Source organism: Centruroides sculpturatus, unplaced genomic scaffold (genome assembly GCF_000671375.1).
Source record: "Centruroides sculpturatus isolate CEXI.00-Female unplaced genomic scaffold, Cexi_2.0 scaffold228, whole genome shotgun sequence".
Taxonomy (NCBI): Eukaryota; Metazoa; Arthropoda; class Arachnida; order Scorpiones; family Buthidae; genus Centruroides; species Centruroides sculpturatus.
Window position 1 is genome coordinate 53058 of NW_019384467.1, and position 12007 is coordinate 65064.

At 27.8% G+C, this 12007-nt stretch overlaps 1 protein-coding gene across 1 annotated transcript in view; it reads right to left on the bottom strand.

The window, feature by feature from the left end:
- Positions 1 to 12007, bottom strand: part of LOC111621074 (sorting nexin-25-like) — a 70222-nt gene that overhangs the window by 24791 nt on the left and 33424 nt on the right. The window contains exons 6-13 of the mRNA XM_023363132.1: positions 10720 to 10925; positions 8124 to 8163; positions 7268 to 7387; positions 6036 to 6183; positions 5752 to 5951; positions 5500 to 5631; positions 5239 to 5391; positions 1420 to 1530 (exon numbers count right to left, since the gene is read on the bottom strand). Coding sequence (XP_023218900.1) covers positions 1420 to 1530; positions 5239 to 5391; positions 5500 to 5631; positions 5752 to 5951; positions 6036 to 6183; positions 7268 to 7387; positions 8124 to 8163; positions 10720 to 10925 — 1110 coding nt within the window. The remainder of the gene's footprint in view (positions 1 to 1419; positions 1531 to 5238; positions 5392 to 5499; positions 5632 to 5751; positions 5952 to 6035; positions 6184 to 7267; positions 7388 to 8123; positions 8164 to 10719; positions 10926 to 12007) is intronic.

The following is a 12007-nucleotide window of genomic DNA, read 5'->3' on the forward strand; positions in this document are numbered from 1 at the left end:
AAGCAATATAGGTAACACACCTATACCCTTGATCCTCACAAATGGCATGGGTCTATCAGACCCAAATTATCTGCTAGCCACGGCAGAATAAAATTACTCAATTTGAATTTTACATAAATTTGTAGTACCACTCTGAATAGGAAGGTATGTGTAATATGAATTGCCTACCTATATACAAACATAATGAATATACGAGGTCTGTTCAAAAAGTATCGGACCTTTGGTCGGCAAAAATACATTTATTGATTTTGAGGTACCAAACCCTAATCCCCTTCAAAGTAGTCTCCTTGATAGTGTATACACTTCTCCCAGCGTTCCTGCCATTGCTGGAAACACTGTTGGAACGCATCTTTTGGAATGGCCATCAGCCGGTCCGTCGCATTCCGCACGATGTCTTCTCTCGACTAAAATCGGGTTCCTTTTAGCGGCATTTTCAGCTTGGGAAATAGCTAAAAGTCACACAGAGCCATGTGGGGTGAGTACGAGAGTACGGAGCGTGACGAACCACAGGAGTGTTGTGTTTGGCGACGAAAGCCTGAATCAGATGCGCAGAATGGGCGGATGCGTTATCACAATGGAGCTGCCAAGTTTTGATCGACCACAGATCCGGTCATTTGCATCGCACAGCATCGAAAAGACGACAAAGGACCTCCTGGTAGTACTCCTTTGCGATGGTTTGGCCTCGTGGTGCGTACTCACGATACACCACCCCACAAGAGTCGAAAAAACTGTCAACATGACCTTGATATTGCTGCGGGCCTGCCGTGCTTTTTTTGGCCTCGAGGACCGTCCCCAAAAGCCTGCTGAATCTTGCGAATGGTTTACGCTCAGGTATCGCCAAGGTTTTTGGCAAAATTTGATGTAATATCGCTCCTCACGTTGTTCAGTCATTTTCCAACTTAGTGGAATCCGACGAGAGCTCGCTACATGTCCTCACTCAAAGGGCGACTGCCAACGACTGACGCTTCCTGCAGGTGAGAAAAAATTCAGGGCTGTGCATGACTGTCCCCTCCACAACTCCACCGAAAGAGGCCTCCCGCGCATCATTGGTTTACGCGGAAAAAATAAAAGTCCGATACTTTTTGAACAGACCTTGTATACTGCAAAAGTCGCATGGGTTTGAGAGACTCAGGCCATTCATTGCAGGGTTAAATTAATAACGATTACAGATCATTCTTCATAAAGAAAAAACTAAAAAGCAAAGAAAAAGAAAAGTTTAGTTATAAAAATGAACACCATCCTTTAAAATTATGAATTATTTATAACACAAAAATGTAATAAAAACATTATAAATATAAAATTTAACAAAGTATAAATATTTCAAATATTAAAAAAAATTTACTTTAAAAAATATTTCCTGTTATATGATTTTCTTAATGTAAATACAGTATCTTTTCCATATAATGCTTAATTTCTTACCGTTAAAAAATTTTGCAGAAGAACTTTGGCTCTATCAAGATATTGTTGTTCCTGAGATTTGAAATGTGGCTTATTATTTGGCAATTCTATTTTCTTCAGAGAAGGAACAATCTATTAAAATAGATAATAATTACTATTTTCTAACTTGAACCATTTGACAATTATATGTACTGTACATCAAATTTTATTAAGTATTATAATCACATATAGAGCAAACATAAAATAGTAATATATGACAATACCCAATAAAAATCTTAATAGTATCTTGTGACTAAATGACTTGTACAGTTATACATTTTTAATTAATTGGTCTGAAATCAAAAATTGGACAGATGTCAAGTAGTGTAATTAACAACACATCTGTACAGTAAGGAGGAGTTGGAATTTGAGTCCTGCTCCAAACCAATCTTTTCTTTCTTATTTTAAATTAATTTATTTCTTCCTAATTATTAAGTTGAATACAAAATGGGATCTTAGTCAAATTAAATAATATTGTGAGCCCGACAATTTAAGGAACTGAATTTTTAGAAATTTGTAATTGTTAAAACATTTTTTCAGAAGTTAAAGTAAGCATCTGTCATTAGAAAAAAACTCATTGCATAGCATCGGATTGGATGTCACCTCTCATGTCAACAATCAAGTGGGAAAGTTAACACATTATTGTGAAATGAAGGCAGTCCATTACGAACGACTCTTTGAAAAATACAAGTCATCGTAAACAACGGATGATCACATGACCCATTTCCCACAATAATGATATAAAAGCTGGAGTCACCAGAAACTCAGAGCGATTGACACAGGAAATTATTCTTGAGCTAGTGTCCATTTTTGTCTCCTGTCTCCCGATCCTGTCCGAGAAGACAACAGAGGAAGACACTTACGATTTCCACATCTTCCATATAAGAACAATTGTCACATGTGGCTCCCTATTAAGATTGAGAGGTATTTTTGGACTAGAAATCTGGGAACTCTCTCTCTGTGATAAGGAAATTAGGCATGCAACATAGAAGTTAGAGTAGTTACCAGTCTTTTTGTAAATAATTTGCATTTTAACCGCATTTAACCTTATTTAATCTGTATTATCTGCATGTATGCTTAGCCTTAGATATTCAATAAATGCTTTGTTTATTTGTTAACCTTTCAACAGTGGACTAGTCAGGTATGGTTCTATCCCAAAGTAGTGGAGAATAAATGTGGGAAATTTTTAAAGTATTTTTCTGCGCATTTTTTCTCATCGCTGTCTCGGAAAAAGATTTTGTAAATAGTTATGTCTAGTAAAGTAAAGTCTTTTTTTATTGTTACATAATTCATTTTTTAGGTGATTTTTTTTTGTGGTAGTTTTTGGCTAGTTTTTGGCAATACCCCCAAAATAATTTAATGAATATATCCATCTTTCACCACTGCCACACGATCACCCTGGACAGATATATCTGTCCTTCACTGCTGAGTGCTTAAAACCTGTCAAACTGTCTATTATTCCAAATCTGGACACTTGTCAATTTATCCGTGCAACCTCCCCACTTGATTATTTGCCCTCCTAAAGCCATCCAGTGACAAAGTAAGCAAGTTTTACCAACTCGACGATTAGAGGGCTCTGTACCCTTGCCCGTATTCTCACAATATCTTTATAATTAATTAGTCATATCATAGTCCAATTAAAAACTGGCATTATAATTTTTATTAATAAATATATTATAGTGTCAATTATAGTATAAAACAATTGATTTTATTATTAAAGAAAATAGAATACTTACTAAATGCATTTTAACATTTCATTAAATCAAAATATTATATTTTAAATTAATAAAGAATATCAAACTGTTGGAATTATTTAAAATTCCTTTCGATGCTTCTAAATTAAAAAATCCATTCTAATAATTAAATTATTTAAAAATGATGACATCATCTACCTTTAATGCAAATTTATATTGTAATTCAAAAATTATAACTTAAAAAAGCCCATAAATAATCTAGTAGTTGCTTTGGATTATTCATACATAATTCAGGACACTGTTTATATTTGTTATTTATGAAATCATAAACAACAAATTAAACATTTAAATTAAATCAAAATAAAAAAAAAATAAAATAAATTTTTTTTTTTTTATATTCGAATGTTCTTAGCCTGACGATGGCCAACTGATTTGGCTGAAAACGTTTGCGTTAGATTAAATTTTTTCTCAGCAAATTAAGGTGTTGTGTTTTTTATTTAACAAATTAAACTCCAAAAATATGATTAAGATAAAGTTATTTTCAGATATCCCATATACAGTATATAATAAATAGTGTGTAAAATCTTTTTAAAACATATATATATTTGCGTCTATATATTTTTTGACTCCCTGTTCTTTATATATAATCTGCTAATATGAACAATCTCCATACAATAATTAGTTTAGATTAGTAACAGTGCAGTGTATAAAATCTAATAAAACCACTCAGAAAATAAAAAATAAGTTTTAAATCTTCACCTTTATTGTAGCATATTTATTTGTTATATTAGTTATTGTATTTAGTATATTTATTTTAGTAAATGTGGGAGTCCAAAATATTTTGTCTGTTATATAATTTATTTTTGACTTTAATTCTATTACTCAAACCAAAATCTCCTTCAATTTAAATGTTACAGGATATGAATAACAAAAAAGGATCCTCAATAAAAACAGAGAAAAAGGAAGGGTGCAAATGGACCTGAGCAATGTGATAGAATCAAACTGTGTAGAACTTTAAGCCATGACTATCCATCACAACAAGCCATCAACTCTGCAATCAACATCCATATCATCATCATCATCATCATCAGTCAATTACCGTACAGACAACCTACCTCTAGGCCTTCACCCTTTATCTTATATTTGATGTTAACTGGTAACTCAAATTATGTAAACTAACTCTCTTTCTCTCATGATTGAGATCTCATATTCACCATTTCATCATATAAATAAATCTGGAGATTAAGTGTGTGCTATTTCTTTTAGAACCTATATAACATTAACCTTTAATCAAGACAAGTCATTGTGTGTTGAGGTTTTCATAGGACAACTACTTGGGTCTGACCACATTCAACATATCAAAGTGCATATATATTATATGAGAGATTTTGCATATGTTTGTATTTAGTGTAAAAATGAAAGATGACAACTTTACAAGATCACCATCAAATTTTCAGTTTAAATATACAATCTACCTACATAAAATTCATATTGCAAGTGCAGTATTTGATATTTTGTTTGATAATTTAATGTGTGCCCTGCCAATTTGTCTGAACACATACAAAAGAAAAAAATTAATTAAAATTATATCATTTGTTCTCTATTAAATTTATACAGTGTAGAGTGTCAATTATCTGAATCAATTGAGAACTGGGGTTGTTTGGAAAATCGATTTTTCAGATAACTGATTATGTACAAAAAAAATACATTATTAATATAGTATATTAGTATATCCCAATAATAGTATATTAATATATCCCCTGTTTAGATTTTTCTCTGTTGTGTGTCATTTTGCGTTGAATTTTCGTCGATGTTAAGCCTAATGAAAATTTTTATAATAATTGTGGCTATTGTATCATTAAAAATTATTTTTTTATTTTGAACAAGCAAAATAAATATATTGAAAAAAATAAAAACAAAAATTATACTTTAGAAGTTAATCTAGTATCAAAAACGTTCAATTCAACAGGACACAGTCCAAGTGGAATGCTTTCGGTTAACTGATGTTTTGGTTGATTGGCATTTGGATAATCGACACTCTACTGTAATTTGTAGTATAGTTTTATAACAATTTATTTTATTATTGATGAAAAATTAGAATACTTACTAAACTCAACTTTTGTCTTAGTGCACGAAAATCATTTATGGATTTGACTACTCTCCAACCTTCAGAGATATCATTATTAATAATTACAGGATCACTTCCCAAATGAACAACAACTGTGCATTGAGTAATTGCTTTTTCAGTTTCTTTTTTTATCTAAAAATTTTTTTAAACCATCAATTTTTATATACAAAAGTAAAATGAAATATTATATTAAAATCTGATTAATATATACAAAAAAATACAAAAAAAAATCCGATTTACTTCAACTTTTTCAACACTGGCTTTCCAATATCCTAAATGTTCCATCCAAGTTGTTGTCATTATAATATGAGATTCCAAATGATATCTTTCTATCTTCATATCCTCTATCTCTTTTTCTAATACAGAAATCATCTAAAAGCAAATTAGAATAGCTTTTTTTAATTATTTTATTTTACTAAAATAAAAAAATTAACTAAACATGGATACATTTGTATAATATGATAATTTAAATATTTAATGCATTTTACATACCTTTATATCAGATTTTTGTGTGTTGTGAATAGCTTGTAAGGCTTGTCTTTTAATTGATAATTTTTCATCTAATTGTCCTAATTGTAGTTTTAAAAAATGGGAATGTTCACTAAGTGACATTGGAGAAGTTTCTTCTAATAAGTCATCATGGTGAGAACTATTTGGCAGTTCTGATTCATAAACTTCTGATTCATTGCTTGCTATAAAAAGTTTTATTTGTAAATTAAATTATAGTTTAGTATACAAATTAAACTTAATGATAAAAATTTTATAATAAATCTCACATTCAGCCATATGTGCAAAATCAATACCAGCCTTTTCAGCATTAGAAATCATTAAATCATAAATTTCACTAACAATGAAAGACGGATAGAAACGCTCTTCTAATAACTTATAAACATCATCTTGAGCTTGAAAAAATGCTTCTGGTCCCTAAATATATAAATTACATATACACATAAAATACATATTTAATTAATAAAAATATGTAAAATAATTTATATATTACATATGTCTATAAAAATTTTTTAACAACTACATAATAAATATTAATTAATATTTAATTAATAAATTATAAGTAATGATGTGGGCTCCAAATGGACCCGAGGTATTCATCATAGGATCAAATAAAGTCTTCCTATCAAAGAATAATGTTTTTATTTTAATTTTTTTTTATATTTTATTAAAAACAAAAACATGAAAGAAACAGGACTATCCACTGCTTTTAGGTTTCTTTTCTATCTGATTTAAGCAGTTAGATATAACAAAAACACTAAAAAGGAAACATTATACATTAAAAATAAATTTACAATTAATAAGAAATTCAGATCTTACTCTATATTTTTAAAATTATGTAAAATTTTCCATCGCTTTATCTTATGTATAAAATATGTAAATAGAATAACATTAAATAAATACTAAATACTTACCTTATTAGCCATCATAAATGACTCTATTCCCTTTAAAATATTTTTTGACAACTTTACACTGCTATTTGGATTATTGATATATAACTGAACTATTTCATTTCCAAGCTGATGCCATTTATTCTATAAAATAAATCATGTTATTTAATTTTTAAAGTCCAGAATCAAATGATTTATTCNATAGTTTGTCAAATTTTTATTCATAAAAATGCAGTTTCAACTGGATTTTATAAAATAAAAAGCAGTTGAAACTGCTTTTTATTTTATAAAATCCGTCTTCTTGCGCCATCAGAGAGCCTTTTAAACAATAGATAGTCTATTAGCGTTGGTCAGTAGTAGTCCAAATTTAATACAAACATTTGTTTTTTGAAAATTTGATCACGATTTAAATACAGTATTTACTTTTAATATTACCGATATTTCATCGAAAAGAAAACGTGTTGTATTATCATTAAAAGACAAATTAAAGTATTTGTTTCCATTATCCGGATTTTTCCTTATCCGGACTACCTTTATCCCCAATTAGTCCGGATAATCGAGGTTCTACTGTATGTAAATAGAATAACATTAAATAAATACTAAATACTTACCTTATTAGCCATCATAAATGACTCTATTCCCTTTAAAATATTTTTTGACAACTTTACACTGCTATTTGGATTATTGATATATAACTGAACTATTTCATTTCCAAGCTGATGCCATTTATTCTATAAAATAAATCATGTTATTTAATTTTTAAAGTCCAGAATCAAATGATTTATTCTAATTTTAATGAAAAGAAACGTATACATCATTAAAAATAGAAATTCACACTGCTTTTTCAGTTAGACAAATATTTTATTATACGTAAAAACATTTTCATCTTATTAGATCAGCTTCAGTTACAGAATTCTTATAATGGAACAGCAAGTAGCAGTTTAAATCAAAACTGTTATTTGATTCTGTAGATAATACTTCTAATTAATTCAACTACAATATTAGTTGAATTAATTAGAAGTATAGTCTACAGAATCAAATAACAGTTTTGATTTAAACTGCTACTTGCTGTTCCATTATAAGAATTCTGTAACTGAAGCTGATCTAATAAGATGAAAATGTTTTTACGTATAATAAAATATTTGTCTAACTGAAAAAGCAGTGTGAATTTCTATTTTTAATGATGTATACGTTTCTTTTCATTAAAATTAGAATAAATCATTTGATTCTGGACTTTAAAAATTAAATAACATGATTTATTTTATAGAATAAATGGCATCAGCTTGGAAATGAAATAGTTCAGTTATATATCAATAATCCAAATAGCAGTGTAAAGTTGTCAAAAAATATTTTAAAGGGAATAGAGTCATTTATGATGGCTAATAAGGTAAGTATTTAGTATTTATTTAATGTTATTCTATTTACATATAGTAGAACCTCGATNTAATCAAAAATACTTTAATTTACCTTATCAGAATGTTTCATCTCTTCTACAGCTTCCCAGAACCTAAGTATTAAAACAAATTTTTAAAATAAACTTGGAGAAATTAATGAATTTGTAAAACTCTTAAGTACTTCCAAATAATAAATGTAACTAATTATTATAATTATTTAATTATATTCATTACAAATAAAATAATAACCAATGATAATCTAATATTAAAACTCATCATTACCATGTTTTAATTATCATCATCAAAGCAGAAAAAGTATTCAATGTAAATTCATTTTAACAATTATTTTGTTTAATCTTTAATATGTATAAATTGTTATTACTATTTTTTAAATCTAAATGTGATATAAAAATCAATCGGTACATCATGATTTTCAAGGTTACGATTATACTTAAGCTTTCCAAAATATACAAAATAAATTTGTTTATGGTCAATTTGGACTAAATCATCTTCAAATCAATTGGTTACTATACACCAAAAGTCAGAGTTACTAAATTATATTAGGTTTCTGTTTCATAATTAAAAAAATTATTCATAATTAGAATAATTTGGTATTATAATTTAATACCATTTAGCAAAAATATAGTTTAAAGCATGATTTAAATGTGAAAATTGTGAATATTGAGAACTGCAGTTACTAGAATAAAGCTCAATAATTGAAAGATGTATAACAAAGTTAAAAAAGAACAATTTGCTTAATAATAATAAAAAAAAGTGTGGGACATAGAATTTTTAATTATTAAGAAAAGTTAGTATGTGCCATTATAGATGTACAACAACAGAAAAACTAAGAACACAAAGTTATCTAGTAAAAATGTTAATTATATACAGGATTTTTCATTAAGAGTGATAGAACTTTTAAATTGTCATGGGTGCCTTAGTTTTTATTTGATTGTAAGGGTAATTTACATATCTGTTCTGTAATGTTTGGCAAATCATTGTAATATTTACAGTTCCCCAATGTGTTGAAATCATTAATAGTTATTATCAGAAGTCTTGTTCAATTCAGTCAATGTTTCATGCATTTTATTTGATTTATGATCAACATAACTCTCAATACATCATTTAGTAAAAAAATTCAAAGAAACTGGATCAGTTATTGATGCATGTACTCCAACACAAAGTTCAGTGGCAGAATTATTTTGAAAAATTCAGCTGTTAACTGATTTTTGTAACAGGATCATAAAAAATTGGGGTTAATCGTATTCACTCTGTCAAACACAATCATAGGGCCATTTAAATATTATTTTCATATGTAATGCCACTAAATATACTATAAAATAAAACAATTACACCATATTATCTTTTGTAGTTTTCATTTTATTTCAATTTATAGTTCTATATCACCCTTATTAGAAAAGCCTGTATATATATATATTAATTTAGCAATCATTGTCACTGTAAGCAATCTGTAATCAATTAACAATTGAACTATTATCATCTATGGGTGCATTTACTTTTTGCTAGCTTCCAAGCTTGCAGAGCTGACACCTAGTGCAGCCTGACATCATACTAGCACCCTCATAAAAGTATACACAGTAATGGATGCTGCCATCTTTGAACAAACTCCAAGCTTGTTGTAAATTCTCCGAGCACACTGAGTGTGCTAGAAATGCTAGTAATGACATCATGGGTGTGAAAAGTAAACACCGTGCTCATTGGTAGCTAACAAAGGGTATACAGGCTGAATGCACTAGGGACGAGATGGAGCTGAAAGTAAATGCACCCTATAGTAATTCCAGAATATGGAATTGACCATATGACAAATAACTAAACTTAGATTATTGTAGAACAGTTTCAATAATAATAATAAATAAATTGCTAAAGTTTTTTTTTTGATAAAAAAAAAATTATTGAAAAGTGCTCATTTATTCTCATGAAAAGATACCATTATGATCTGGGTTATTTTTTTAAATGCTGATATTATATTCAGTCAGCGAGGATGAGCTAAGTCAAGGTCAAAAATGTTTCTGATTAAGTATCTTTTTGGTAACCAAAACTTTAGTAGTTTATTTTATTATTATTATAATGGTGCAAAGTTTTGTTGACTTTCATGACAGTTTCAATTTTATACATTTACATAAAATCAGAAAATACATAGTATAATTTCATCCTATCAAAAAAGGCCATTGATGTCCATTCCTGTGGTTGATGAATATATAATCTATCAGAAATATATAGTATACTTTTAGATAGGTCGTCAAATTATAATAAGCTTTATACTTCTTAATAGTGATTATTTCAAATTACATATTATAATTGATAATAAAATGAAGATCAAAAATGTAAATGATCAGTAAGATCTTAAAATACTTTTCAATATTCTTAAAACTAAAATAATGGACAGAAAAAACTTGCACTTTATTCAAATAAAGCATAAAACAATAGTATTGTAGTTTCCAAACACTTTTGGACTTTAATTCATCATCAAAAGATATGCCCATAACAAAAAAAATGATGATGAACTGAATAAGTCCAAAAACACTTGGAAATAAATATTTGTTTTATGTTTCACTTCAATAAAGCTGTTCTTCAGTTCTTGCATGTTATTTGAAGTTTCAAATGTTACCACATTTGAAACTTCTGATACAATAATGAATCAATCTTACCCTATTAAAGAATAACTTTCTTCTTTTTCAAGATACTTGGTAAAATATTCTCTGCAATATGGTGTTTCCATAATAACTGAATGAGATAACACTTTTCCAGTGATAGGAGATACATCTGTTGGCAATAGGCTCTCTTTAAAAGAAGTATAATTGGTCCCACCGAGTGCTTTAATATTTTTTTCGCAAAGTGACTTGGCATATTGAAGCTAATAAAAATTTTAAAAATTCTTTTATATTTTTAATTTTATTAAAAATTAAATTAAATGTTAATTTAAATAGTCAAAAGAATACTAGTTTATTTCAAAATCAAGGATGAATACTAATACTGATCTAATATGGATACATCAGCATATTGCAATGTTTCCTGTATCAGAATTAATAAGCTCCAAATACTTTTAAAATGCAGTCTATTTTAAATAAACTTAGATAAGTTTATTTAAAATAGACTGCATTTTAAAGGTATTTGGAGCTTATTAATTGGTTATAGTAATGCAGGTAGAGATTTAGTTCCTGTATCAGAATTGATTGGTTTTACAAACTGATGCTATGATCTCTTTTTCTTTATTTTTTCAAAATTTACTATGGAAAGAAAAAAAAGAATAGAGTATAAATTTGTAAAACAAATCAACACTGATATATTGGGAACATTTCAAAAAGCCAATATATCAGTTTCAGCTATATCTCTAATCAAAATTATGATAATATTTTAAAGTTAGTATTGATTTATGAAATTTGGATAAGCCAGTACTTGTAAAAGAATGTATAGTATCTATGTTAAGGTTATTAGAACAAATTTATATATCTGGGTAGCTAAATATATAAAAATAATAAATTAAAATGATGCAAAGCTAAATGCACAAGCGTTTGAAACACATTATAAGTACAATTGTTTTTGCTAAAATTGCTTACAGGCTTTAGATGATAATAAATAACCTAATTGTCTGCAAATAAATTTTTGGTATTTTGCAAATGCGTAGTCATCAGCAGAATAATTTTACAGTTTATTTTTTAAACTAGCAAATTAAAAACTATACTTTATTTTTTATATTTTAAGAATCCAGTTAAAAATTCACACATTTGCTTAATATTTACTTTCAATTTTAAATTATCATATTTTAAAATCTGTACTGTAAGGTGTTCCAAAACAGAATAGTTAAATTTGTAAGCAAATTTGTAAGTTTAAATTAATGATGGCTCAAGTAGAGCCAAAAGTATTTTTAAAAAATAATATTTGGTAGACAAAAGAAGAAATTATAGTTTTAATAAAAATTATTGCCAGGATAATAAG